Source organism: Nycticebus coucang, chromosome 18 (genome assembly GCF_027406575.1).
Source record: "Nycticebus coucang isolate mNycCou1 chromosome 18, mNycCou1.pri, whole genome shotgun sequence".
Taxonomy (NCBI): domain Eukaryota; kingdom Metazoa; phylum Chordata; class Mammalia; order Primates; family Lorisidae; genus Nycticebus; species Nycticebus coucang.
In genome coordinates this window covers 54,798,068-54,811,222 of record NC_069797.1, presented here as the reverse complement: position 1 = coordinate 54,811,222, position 13,155 = coordinate 54,798,068, and the positions used below count along the sequence as shown (strand labels likewise).

Sequence of the window (13,155 nt, the reverse complement as noted above, 5' to 3'; positions counted from 1 at the left end):
ACTCATCAGCAGCTCCCTGCACCTAGTGGCACCCTGGCCCTGCAGCTGGCCGGTCCGCCCTCCTTCCTCTGGCTGCTCAGCACGGCCCGCTGCCCTCAGCATCACCTCAGCCTCCTGTCCAGCTCCTCTCATGCTGGACCAATATGGGACAGGGGAAAAGCTAAGATCCATGTTCCCAGGCACCCCCAGCCCCCGTCCCAGGTGGGTTGTGAGGTTTGTATTAGGTGCACCTGCTCAAGAATTACCCCACAAACAATTCAAACCAGGAGAAGCTGGGCCTCCTCACTGAGTGCGGCTGATGCGGCCCCCAGGACATGGATGTGGGCTCTCTGTGGACACCATGGGCTGTCCACTCCTTCCTCAGACAGCCAGGATGACCAGGAATGAAAGAGAGGAATCTCCTTCTGGAAACTTGCTGTTTACCCTACGTACAGGCAACTGTGCTGTGTCCTCTGCGGGTCTTTCCTTCCACATTTAATGGATCTGCTCTGTGCACAGACCTGAGCCATCCACTGGGGTCAAGAGGATGAACAAGGAGGAAAAGTGGGTCCCACCTTCAAGAAGATTGGTTCACTGGGAAGGAGATTCTCCAACAGGTAATTGCCCCACAGAATGGAAAGGCGTGGGCAGTCTTTTTTTTTTTTTTGGAGACAGAGTGTCTCACTTTGTTGCCCTCGGTAGAGTGCCATGGCATCATAGCTCACAGCAACCTCAAACTCTTGGACTCAAGAGATCCTCTTGCCTCAGCCTCCCAAGTAGCTGGGACTATAGGCACCTGCCACGAAACCCAGCTCGTTTTTCTATTTTTAGTAGAGATGGGGTCTTACTGTTGCTGAGGCTGGTCTAGAACTCTTCAGCTCAAGCAAGCCACCTGCCTCAGCCTCCCAGAGTTATAAGGATTACAGGTGTGAGCCACTGTGCCCAGCCACAGAGGCAGTCTTTTTTTTTTCTTTTGAGACAGTCTCACTTTGTCACCGTTGGTAGACAGCTCACAGCAACCTCAAACTCTTGGGCTCAAGTGATTCTCTTGTCTCAGCCTCCTGAGCAGCTGGGACTATAGGCACCCACCACAATGCCCTGTTATTTTTAGAGATGGGGTCTCATTCTTGCTCAGGCTTGTCTTGAACTCAGTGAGCTCAAACAATCTGTTGGCCTCCCACAGTGCTAGAAATATAGGCATGAGCCCTTGAGCACACAGGCAGTCTTTTCTTTCTTTTTTTTTGTAGAGACAGAGTCTCACTTTACTGCTCACGGTAGAGTGCTGTGGCGTTACACAGCTCACAGCAACCTCCAACTCCCTGGACTTAGGCGATTCTCTTGCCTCAGCCTCCCGAGTAGCTGGGACTACAGGCGCCCGCCACAATACCTGGCTATTTTTTGTTGTTGTTGCAGTTTGACTGGTATATGGGGCCAGCGCCCTGCTCACTGAGCCACAGGTGCCGCCCAACATACGGGCAGTCTTAACAAGGGGCTGAAGTTTCTTCCTCCTGGAGAATCAGGGGAAGGCCTCTTGGAAGAGGTGACCTTAGAGCTAAGCACTGAATGACAAGGAAGACTTGAAGATATAAAGGGCAGGAGAGCACAGGAGTTCAAGTGTGCAGATGTCTGGGATTGAGAGGCAGGGGTCTTCAGGGTGGCCAGAGCTTAGGAAGGTGATGGGTGGGGAGAGGGAGGGGAAGAGGGAAAGGTTGACTTGGGGTGCTCAGGTGCAGACCTGGCCAGAGGGGGCCGGCCATTCTCTGGACAGTCAGAAACCTGCAGGAGCTAAGAGGGAGCAGGTGGAGAGTGCAAGTCTGGGGCTACTGCTGGCCATCCTGCCCACTCCATGGAGAGGGCCCGTCTCAAGAACAAAGCCAAACAAGGATAGTGAATGGCAGCCTGACTGGTCCAATTGTGACAGAAACAAGATCCCCTGGACTTCCCAATCAGATGAGTCATGGAGTCTCAAATACATATATTGCCCCAAATGGGAAATCACCTCCAGCTGAACCTGTTTATGACGGAGGAAGCCTGGCCAGACTGAGAACTAGCTCCCTCCAGGAAGGGAAGCCAGGCACGCCCAGCCATGAGGCAATGCCCTGCCTCAGGTCCGTAAGACAGGGGGAACAGGTGAATCTTCAACCCACTCACTAAGTGTACCCCTGTCCAATGGCAAGGGTGGATGTGGGACTGAGGGAGGGAGACACTGTGTAGCAGGCCTAGTCCACACACATCATGCATATTAGCTCACCCAGTCCTCCCCACCAGCTTCTAAAGCAGCACTCTCATAGCTCTGAGGCCAGTGAGGCCAAGGAACCTGCCCAAGGTCATCCAAACAAATGGTGAGGAAGGAAAGGAATCAAGAAGCTGGAGGCAGCCCATCCTCACTCAGGGCTAGTCTAGCCTTCTCTCATCCTTCAAGGCCATCTTAGCATCTCATTCTGGGGCCTCTGGCCCTGGTTCCCAGGCTGAATCCATCGGCTTCCACAACATCAACAACTGGGTGTGCTGTCCGTACCAGCGCCCTACTAGATGGAAGCTCCTGGAAGGTGGTGAAGGAGCCAATTATTCTGATCCTGGGGCCTCAGGGCTTATCAAATGAATAGACCAGGACCCTGAAGACCCTCTAGCTGTATTTCTTTTTTTTTTTTTTTTTTGTAGAGACAGAGTCTCACTTTTATGGCCCTTGGTAGAGTGCCGTGGCCTCACACAGCTCACAGCAACCTCCAACTCCTGGGCTTAAGCGATTCTCTTGCCTCAGCCTCCCGAGTAGCTGGGACTACAGGCGCCCGCCACAACGCCCGACTATTTTTTGGTTGCAGTTTGGCCGGGGCCGGGCTTGAACCCGCCACCCTCAGTATATGGGGCCAGCGCCTTACCGACTGAGCCACAGGCGCCGCCCTCTAGCTGTATTTCCTAAGATCTGGTCTCCAGACTATCTGTTTCTGACTCAACTGGATGGCTTGTTAGTATGCGGGTTCTAGGGCCTTCCGGAGAATCTTCCAAATCAGGGCTGGGGTTCTGGAATATGCATTTTTTTTTTTTGAGACAGAGCCTCAAGCTGTCACCCTGGGTAGAGTACTGTGGCATCACAGCTTACAGCAACCTCCAACTACTAGGCTCAAGTGATTCTCCTGCCTCCACCTCCCAAGTAGCTGGGACCAAAGGCGCCCACCACAACGCCCGGCTATTTTTGGTTGTAGCCGTCATTATTGTTTGGCAGGCCTGGGCTGGATTTGAACCCGCCAGCTCAGGTATATGTGGCTGCCACCTTAGCAGCTTGAGCCACAGGTGCTGAGCCTGGAATATGCATTTCTAAAAAGCACCCCAGGTAAGTCTGAAGCAGGCTCAAGTCTGAGAACCAGTGGTCTAGAGCAGAAATTGGCAAACTATGGTCCATGAACCACATCCAGCCCAAGGCCTGTTTGCTTACAGCCCGTGAGCTAAGAATGTGTTCTACAATTTTTAATGCAGTTGGCAGGGAGGGGAGAAGAGAGATAATGTTTCATCATTTCATGACACATGAAATTTCTCTGAAACTCACATTTCAATCTCTGGAAATAAAGTTTTATTGGAACATAGTCACACCCACTCATTTTCCCCTTACTATGGCAGCTTTCACGCATAACTACATGGCCCAGTAGCTGCCACAGAGCCCATATGGCCTGCAAAGCCTGAAAAATTTACTGCCCAGCGCATTACAGAAAAAGTTTGCTGACCCTCGCTTGCCAAAATGCTTTGGCTGCATATTCTTGTTGGTTAAATATTTTAAAGAACAATTCTCCTGAATTATGTGTATTTTATAAGTTGTACAGAAATATCATATAGAAATGATGGAATGTATACAATATACAAATATGGAATGTATATTGTAAAACTTACACAAAAAATAGGAATAAGAAAAGTATGATATGAAAAAGAACCAGGAGTTCTTTTTTTTTTTTTTTTGAGACAGAGTCTTACTAGGTCGCCCTCTGTAGAGTGCTGTTCCATCACAGCTCACAGCAACCTCCAACTCTTGGGCTTAAGCGAGTCTCTTGCCTCAGTCTCCCAAGTAGCTGGGACTACAGGCGCCTGCCATAACACCCAGCTATTTTTTGGTTGCTGTTGTCATTGTTGCTTAGCAGGCCCAGGCCAGGTTCGAACCCGCCACCCTAGGTGTATGTACTCGTTGCCCTGCTGATTGAGCTACAGGCACCAGAAGCAGGATTTCTAAGATTTTCTTCCTATACCCTCACCAGGATGCATTGCCCATATTCCACCTTGAAGACCCTCACTGAGGTTTATTCCCTTCACTTTTCAGGGAGGAAACAAAGGAGGGTAAACAACCAAGGAAAGGTGCTAAGGCTCAGGGTTTGAGTGCCCTGTGAGTGCTGTGCTGGCCTGGGGATGGGGAAGGAAGTGGAACAGAGAGTGACAGCCTTCCACCACCTCCCAAGGGAAACTTGGAAAGCAGGACACCAGGACATGAGAGAAACTGGCCCTTTCCAGGCAGGCCCAGGCCTGAATTCTCCCCAAGTCTTGGGGGCACATGACTGGAAGCTGGTCCTCACTTCCCGTCCACCAGGATCCTGCCCTGCCTTTCCTGATCTGGAAAATGGGGTGAAGGTGGGGGAATAGAGAAAGAGGAGGAACAAAGCCTGCTCTGTTCCTGGGCCGGATCCATGCTGCCCAGCCCCAGGGCGGCTACATGCTTTCTTTCTCTGCTGCCTTCTCCCTGCCTTGGCACTTGCTGCTTTATGGAGAGCAAGAGTTAACAATTGGCTGGGTAGAGCTTATGCGTTAATAGCTGGGCTGAAGGAGCCATGGCCAATTGCTTCTGCTAGCTAAATAGCAGTTTCTTCCTGCAGCCTGGGCTGAGGAAATAGGCCAGGCAGCAGCGGCAAAGCCCAGGACAGAGTCTGGGAGGGGCGCGATCTAGACACCGAAAGCAGCTCACTTAGGGGTTTGGGTCAGGACCAGCCCCTCCTTTCCCTGCCTCCTGACTTCACACTCAAGCAGGGACCCACACCCAAAGGTGAAAGAGGCTGAGCCAATTCCTGAGGAGGAGGCAGCTAGCTCTGGTCAGACTGAAAAGCCCTCGGACCCCCATCTCCCACTTGGAAGGGCACCCGGGGTGAAGTCCTTATAGACACAGGGCAAAAGATGAATCTCCCCAGACTCTCTTCCTTAATGACCCCTACCCCTGGTGGTGGGGGGAGGTGGACAAGGGAACAGGACACTCCCTCCCCCAGACCTCTAGGGTCACAAAGCATCTGCCCTTCTGACTTTTATCCTGGAGTGAGAAAGAGAAGCTTCCCTTGTTTACTTTCTGTTAATGCAAAGAGGCCTGCCACCTAGAATCAGTGACCAGGGAGGGAAGTGCAGCTGTGGAGGTGGATGGAGGTCTGCTCTACGCCCTGAGCCAGCCAGCCGGTGACCTGGAGGAATAGGTGTCCCTGATGCTGGGGGTCCTGCTACCCTGGAGGACAGTCCTTTCCCTGGGAGTGGTTAGTGATGGGTGACAGGGAGCCTTCTCCCCTTGGGGATGAGGGCATGTCTGGGTCCCGCCTGCTCCTCCTACCAGAGCATTGGGCAGCTCAGGAGCCCAGGCCTCTTCTGTCCCCCACCAATCTCCTATAGATTCAGTCCTTCATCAGGGGCTACACTGTCCTCCACCCCATGCCTCATTCCTGCGGGAGTGGGAGTCCTACCCTTATCCATATGACCTGGGAGAGTCCCTATCCCTGCTGGGCCTCAGTTTCCCCCATCTGCTTCCAGGTGGTCCTGAGGACCCTGGCCAGCTCTAGAAACCTAAGCAAACTCTAAGCTGAAAGTAGACACATAGGTATTTCCACAAGTGGCTGGTGAAAATAAAATCATCTTTCTCCTTAAAAAGTCACCGCAGGTGGATAAATGTATATAAAATTAAGGGCAAGCCAGGCACAGTGGCTCATGCCTGAAATTTCAGCACTTCAAGAAACTGAGGTGGGAGGATCACTTGAGGCCAGGAGTTTGAGACCAGCCTCACAGCAAGACCTCATCTCTAAAAGAAAAAATAAATAAAAATTAGCTGTGTGTGGTGGCACCTGCCTGGAGCCCTAGCTACTTATACTTGGGAGGCTAAGGCAGGAGGATCACTTGAACCTAGGACTCCAGCCTGGGTGAAGAGCAAGACTCTGTCTCTAAATAAATAAAAGTAAAGTCATTTGATCCAGACAGCTGGAGTAGTGGCAGCCTGAACATAAGATACCCTCCCCGCTACCATGGCCGTTCCACCTGCTACTATCAGTATCAGTGACCTCACATCCACAGAGCTCTTCACACTGAGGTCAAAGCTCTTTGTAGATTACCTTCTATGACCCTGACAATAATCACTCTAAAAAACATGAGGTCAGACAACTGAGTTCACAAAATCATCCTAGAAAAAGTGCTCACGTGCTTCATTTCTGAACATCATTATAGTCACCAGATGGCCAAGGAAAGTACTCGGAAGAGATGTTCAGCAGTGAGGGATGTAGCCCATTTTCTACAACAAGTTCTCAAATTTAATTGTCAGACCTCCTACAATGACAGCTTTTTTTAAAGTTTATTTATTTTTCATTGGACATACCACTGATGAATACAATGATAGCTTTGATGGCCATTCCGGGAAAAGGTTCCAAAACTGCTTGAAAGGGTAGCTAGGTACTGGTGTCCTTGCATAGCTTCCCAACGGGAGGCCTTCAAAGGTGACCGTCACGATATTCAGCAATGAGGTGCGTAGTACTTTTTCTAGGATGATTTTGTGAACTTACGTCCAACTTAATTAAAGCTGACATAGACACTTTAATTTCCATTTATAGACGAGGAAAATGAGGCTCAGAAGTAAAATGACTTCCTGAAGCAGAGCTTTCATTGCTCAACACCAGCTGAAGATGGTGACCCAAGGACAGAGTCACAGCTACCCAGCCGATTTCCTCAGAACAGGCACGAGGCAGGGTGACCACACGCCCAAGTCTGCCTCTAGTCCCACTTCTAGTCTGATGTGTAGGAATAAATATTAATAGCACCCCTTTCATGCTGAGAAAGCATGATAATCTGATTGTCACCTTAATCTGGAGAAAAGAGGACACCATTCATGCAAACGCAGGAGACACAGCACAGAGGGGAGAGATGGGCTAAGAAGAAGCCAGGCTGGCTCCCTCTGGCCTGGGCCCACCTGGACAAAATGTCCATACCCTCAACTTCCTCTCCTTCGTCTCCCCAGCAAACGAGGAAACTACTGTTGCTTTGCTGGCCCACGTAGTGGTTTGTTAAGCAAATAGGCACATGAAGGGGGTTTAGCACATCCACAAAACAAAGAAACATTTCCCAGACTCCAAGGACCTAGCTGATCCCTGCTCCAAGCTTAGCAAAGTTCTGATCTTCTAAGAGCCCCAGATGAGAGCTGCCACATGCCCAGACATCTGCAGAGCCCCAGCTCAAGGACTGTCCTGGACTTGCAGGGAAGAAGGCCACACTCTAACCGTACCCACGAGACCCAAGTACACATGGTTCCAGGGGCCCGGTCCTAAAGACCTTGCCCACGCACCAGGCATTTGCTAACCAGGACTCCAGGGTGAGTGTGGATGTGCAAAGCTCTGCCAGCTGATGTTCCGTTTTCTGAACCTCCTGCTCTCCACTGTGGTGGAAAACAAAAGTCGGGCTTTCCACATGTTGCTTCTCACATGATTGCACATCATGGCTAGTGAAGGGACATCAGGCACTAAATGGAATAATCAACTCACTAGCCAGAGTCTTTTTTTTTTTTTTGAGACAAGATCTTGTTTGCTCTGTTACCCAGGCTGGAGTCCAGCGGCTATTCACTATTCTTTTTTGGAGAGTCTTACTCTGTCACCTTGGCATCTTGGCTCACAGTAACCTCAAATTCTTGGGCTCAAGTGATCCTTTTGCCTCAGCCTCTGGAGCAGCTGGGACTACAGGCCCCTGCTGCCACAACATCCAGCTAGTTTAACTATTTTTAGGAGAGATGGGGTCTTGCTCTTGCTCAGGCTGGCCTCAAACTCCTGAGCTCAGGCAGTCCACCTGCCTCAGCCTCCCAGAATGCCAGGATTACAGGCATGATGCCCAGCAGCACATTCTTTTTTCAAAAATAACAACAGCTCCCATTTGTTGAAGTATTATTTGGTGTGCTTATATGCATTATTCATTTCCTTTTCTCAATCAGCTCAAGAACTTACCATTAGCGTCCATACTTTACAAACCAAAACTCAAGAGGTAGGTGAGTGGTGAATTAAGTCATAATCCACTTCTAACATCAGAGCTTAGCTCTCAGCTACCAGGGAACAATGCTCCTATTAAAGACTCACAATATTGGGTGGCGCCTGTGGCTCAGTGAGTAGGGCGCCGGCCCCATATGCCGAGGGTGGCGGGTTCAAACGCAGCCCCGGCCAAACTGCAACAAAAAATAGCCGGGCATTGTGGCGGGCGCCTGTAGTCCCAGCTGCTCGGGAGGCTGAGGCAAGAGAATCGCGTAAGCCCAAGAGTTAGAGGTTGCTGTGAGCCGTGTGATGCCACGGCACTCTACCCGAGGGCAGTACAGTGAGACTCTGTCTCTACAAAAAAAAAAAAAAAAAGACTCACAATATTTTCCTCTTTCCGCCATCTTGGGGCCTGTGGAGGTCTGCTGGGAACAGGTCTTCTAAAAGGCAAATATGTCTGGAAGGCTGTGGTCCAAGGCCATTTTTGCTGGCTATAAGAGAGGTCTCCGGAACCAAAGAGAGCACACAGCTCTTCTTAAAATTGAAGGTGTTTATGCCCGAGATGAAACTGAATTTTATTTGGGCAAGAGATGTGCTTATGTATACAAAGCAAAGAACAACACAGTGACTCCTGGCGGCAAACCAAACAAAACCAGAGTAATCTGGGGAAAGATAACTCGAGCCCATGGAAACAGTGGCATGGTTCGTGCCAAATTCCGAAGCAACCTTCCTGCTAAGGCCATTGGACACAGAATCCGTGTGATGCTATACCCCTCAAGGATTTAAAGTGATGAAAAGTAAATAAAAGTGGATTTGTGCTGTTGTAAAAAAAATAAATAAATAAAGACTCACAATATTTATCTTATTTTATTGCAGTTTTTAGCCGGGGCCAGGTTTGAACCCACCACCACTGGTATATGGGGCTGGTGCCCTACTCCTTTGACCCACAGGCACTGCCCCTGTTTTTTTATTTTTAGAGACAGAGTCTCACTTTGTCACCCTTGGTAGAGTGCCATGGCGTCACAGCTCACAGCAACCTCCAGCTCTTGGGCTTAGGTGATTCTCTTGTCTCAGCCTCCCGAGTAGCTGGGACTACAGGCGCCCGCCACAACGCCCGGCTATTTTTTTGTTGCAGTTTGGCCAGGGCAGGGTTTGACCCCACCACCCTCGGTATATGGGGCCGGCGCCCTGCTCACTGAGCCACAGGCACCACCCAACTCAAAATGTTTTTAAAACAAATATAAATTTGTGCTCAACTTCATTAGTAACCAAAAAAATGCAAGTTAAAGCCACAATGAGATGCCACTACAAATGGTCAAAGTGGAGAAAATGAACACATCTGAGAATGTGGAACAATGGAAACTCATCACTGCTGGTGGGAGGGTAAATCAGTATAGCCACTTGGAAAGTAGTTCAGCATTATCTGGTAAAGTTGAAGGAACATGCACTCTAAGATCTAGTAATTCCACTCTAAACAAGTGCCAGGAAATACATATGAGGATGTCCCTAGCACTTAGAAACAATATAAATGGCTTCTAACGACAGAATCAATAAAACGTGGCATAATCATGATGGAATACTACACAGCAATGAAAACTAATGTACTACTGCATGCAAACATAGATGAATCTTTAAACACGATGTTGGATAAAAGCAGCAAGACACAAAAACATTATTCTTTGTTTAAAATTAGGAGAAACAAAATTCTGGTATTTAGAAATGCATGGTTATAAAACGGTAAAGAAAAGGCAAGTACATGTTTTCTAATTAAACTAGAGGATTGTCCAACAAAACTACCTCCAGATTACTTGACTTTGGGGGTGAAACTTTGTTTAACTATTTACTATATGATTAGGCCCAGACTCTGAAGACTAAAGGTAATTATAGAATATAAAATGGTTGGCTCGGCACCTATAGCTCGGCAGCTAGAGTGCCAGCCACGTACACTGGGGCTCGTGGGTTCGAACCTGGCCCAGGCCTGCCAAACAACAATAACAACTACAATAAAAAAATAGTCAGGTGTTGTGGTGGGTGCCTGTAGTCCCAGCTACTCGGGAGGCTGAGGCAAGAGAACTGCTTAAACCCAAGAGTTTGAGGTTGCTGTGAGCTGTGACGCCATAGCACTCTACCGAAGGTGACCTAATGAGACTGTATCAAAAAAAAAAAAAAAAATATATATATATATATATAAAATGGCAATTATTTCTGGCTGACAGAGATGCAAAGGGTTTCTGCTTGTAGCAAAGATATCTTCAAAGTCCATGGTTTTATTATCCTATAGGACATATAACCAGTGTGTAGCTAATGGTAGGACCTTAACCAGTCCTATAGCTAATTGTACCCAGCACTTTCCTTCACTGACTAGCATTTACCTCTGCCTCTCACATTCCCCAGCTTGTTGCTTCACAATAAGCTAAATAAATATACGATAAGTGCCTACTTCACGAGTTATGTTTTTAAACTAGGGGTCAAGTGTGGTGGCTCACACCTGTAAAGTAATGCTAGCATTCTTGGAGGCTAAGGCGGGTGGATTGCCTGAGTTCAGGCGTTTGAGACCACCCTGAGCAAGAGCAAGACCCCCTCTGTAAAAATAGCTGGGCATTGTGGTGGGCGCCTGTAGTCCCAGCTACTCGGGAGGCTGAGGCAAGAGAATCGCTTGAGCCCAAGAGTTTGAGGTTGCTGTAAGCTGTGACACTACCACCAGGGTCAACAAAGTGAGACTCCATCTTAAAATGTTCTATTTCTTGGGGCAGTGCCTGTGGCTCAGTCAGTAAGGCGCCAGCCCCATATACTGAGGGTGGTGAGTTCAAACCCGGCCCCGGCGAACTGCAACAAAAAAAGTAGCCGGGCGTTGTGGCGGGCGCCTGTAGTCCCAGCTACTAGGGAGACTGAGGGAAGAGAATCGCTTAAGCCCAGGAGTTGGAGGTTGCTGTGAGCTGTGTGAGGCCACGGCACTCTACCGAGGGCCATAAAGTGAGCGCCCTACAAAAAAGAAAAAAAAATGTTCTATTTCCTGGGGTAGCACCTGTGGCTCAAGGAGTAGGGCGCAGGCCCATCTCCTTGAGGTGGTGGGTTCAAATCCGGCCCCTGGCCAAAAACAGCAAAAAATAAATAAATAAATAAATAAATAAAAATGTTCTATCCTGACTGACCTGCATGGTGAACAAACAGGTGTTTACCGTATGTGTTACTATGTGTTACTACATACATTTCACAAAAAAGAAAAAGTTAAAAGATATGAAATTATATCGAGAAAATGAATATATAAGTAAAGCAGAGGCTCCCAAAATGGGCCTCCAGCCACTAAAGTTTCCCATCCATTAACACAATAATGCCACTGAAGCTGACCAAATGCGGGATTCCTAAGGTCTAAGTGTCATCCTACTGCGTGGGCCCAGGCTTATCAACCCTTTTGATGCCTTTAATGATGACACCTTTACTCAGCACAGGCATATGACTTACTAGCATCTTCCTTCAAAACTTTCCACACAGTCTCAGTACTAGACAACAGCCAAAGTTTTCAGCCAAATTTCACATCATGACTTCTTTGGTCACAGTATAGAAAGCAGCCAAGTTGGCTTTTAAGGCATTCATACTACTATCAACAACACTGATCATATGCCAAGTGCTTAACATTTTCCCCACAATCACTTTTTTTCTTGAGACAATCTCACTTTGTCGCCCTCAGTAGAGTGCCATCATCATAGCTCACAGCAACCTCAAACTCCTGGGCTCAAGTAATTCTCTTGCCTCAGCCTCCCGAGTAGCTGGGACTATAGGCACCCATCACAACAGTCAGCTATTTTTAGAGAGGGGGGTCTCGCTCTTGCTCAACCTGGTCTCAAATTCCTGAGCTCAAGCAATCCGCCTGCCTCACCACTGCACCTGGCCCTCCCCATAATCATTTTTCAAGGTAAAGCCTACTGTCCCCATTTTTACAGATGAGGAAACTGAGGCTTGGACAGAACTAGATTCCAGCCCTTGCAGTCTCCTCCCACCTCACCATTTTGCCTCCAGCAGGACTAAGGAAAGATTGCATCTACCCAATGCAGATACCCCTGGAGACCAGACACTAGTTTGTTTTTTTTTTTTGGTATCTGGAAATTTTATTTTATTTTATTTTATTTTATTTTTATTGTTGGGGATTCATTGAGGGTACAATAAGCCAGGTTACACTGATTGCAATTGTTAGGTAAAGTCCCTCTTGCCAGACACTAGTTTTTAAAACTGCTCTGCCTGGGGCTCAGTGGGTAGGGCTCTGGCCCCATATACCAAGAATGGTGGATTCAAGCCCAGTCCCAGCCAAACTACAACAACAACAAAAAAATAGCCTGGGCTCAGCACCTGTGGCCAAGTGGCTAAAGCGCCAGCCACATACATCCAAGCTGGCGGGTTTGAATCCAGCCCAGGCCTGCCAAACAACCATGACGGCTGTAACCAAAAAATAGCCAGGCATTGTGGCAGGCATTGTGGTCCCAGCTACTTGAGACAGAGGCAGGAGAAATGCTTGAGCCCTGGAGTTGGAGGTTGCTGTGAGCTGTGATGCCACAGCACTCTACCCAGGGTGACAGCTTGAGACCCTGTCTCAAAAAAAATAATAATAATAAATTAGCCGGGCGTTGTGGTGGACGCCTGTAGTCCCAGCTACTCAGGCTGACGCAAGAGAATCGCTTAAGCCCAGAAGTTGGAGGTTGCTGTGAGCTGTGTCATGCCACGGCACTCTATATATAGAGGGCCATAAAGTGAGACTCTGTCTCTACAAAATCAATATCCAGGCATTGTGGTGGGTGCCTGTAGTCCTAGCCTGTAGTCCCAGTGGCGAGAGAATCGCCTGAGCCCAGGAGCTGGAGGTTGCTGTGAGCTATGTGACTCCATGGCACTCTACCGAGGGCGATAGAGTGAGACTCTGTCTCTACAAAAAAATTAAAAAAAAGAAAACTGCTCTGCCTGGCTC

The 13,155-nt window shown here is 48.6% G+C and overlaps 2 protein-coding genes across 2 annotated transcripts in view; one reads left to right on the top strand and one right to left on the bottom strand.

The window, feature by feature from the left end:
• Positions 1–13,155, bottom strand: part of LASP1 (LIM and SH3 protein 1) — a 51,614-nt gene that overhangs the window by 6,203 nt on the left and 32,256 nt on the right. The window lies entirely within an intron of this gene.
• LOC128570369 (60S ribosomal protein L35a) lies at positions 8,592–9,034 on the top strand. The gene has a single exon (XM_053569416.1). The coding sequence runs from the start codon at positions 8,655–8,657 to the stop codon at positions 8,985–8,987; it is 333 nt and encodes a 110-aa protein (XP_053425391.1). The 5' UTR covers positions 8,592–8,654; the 3' UTR covers positions 8,988–9,034.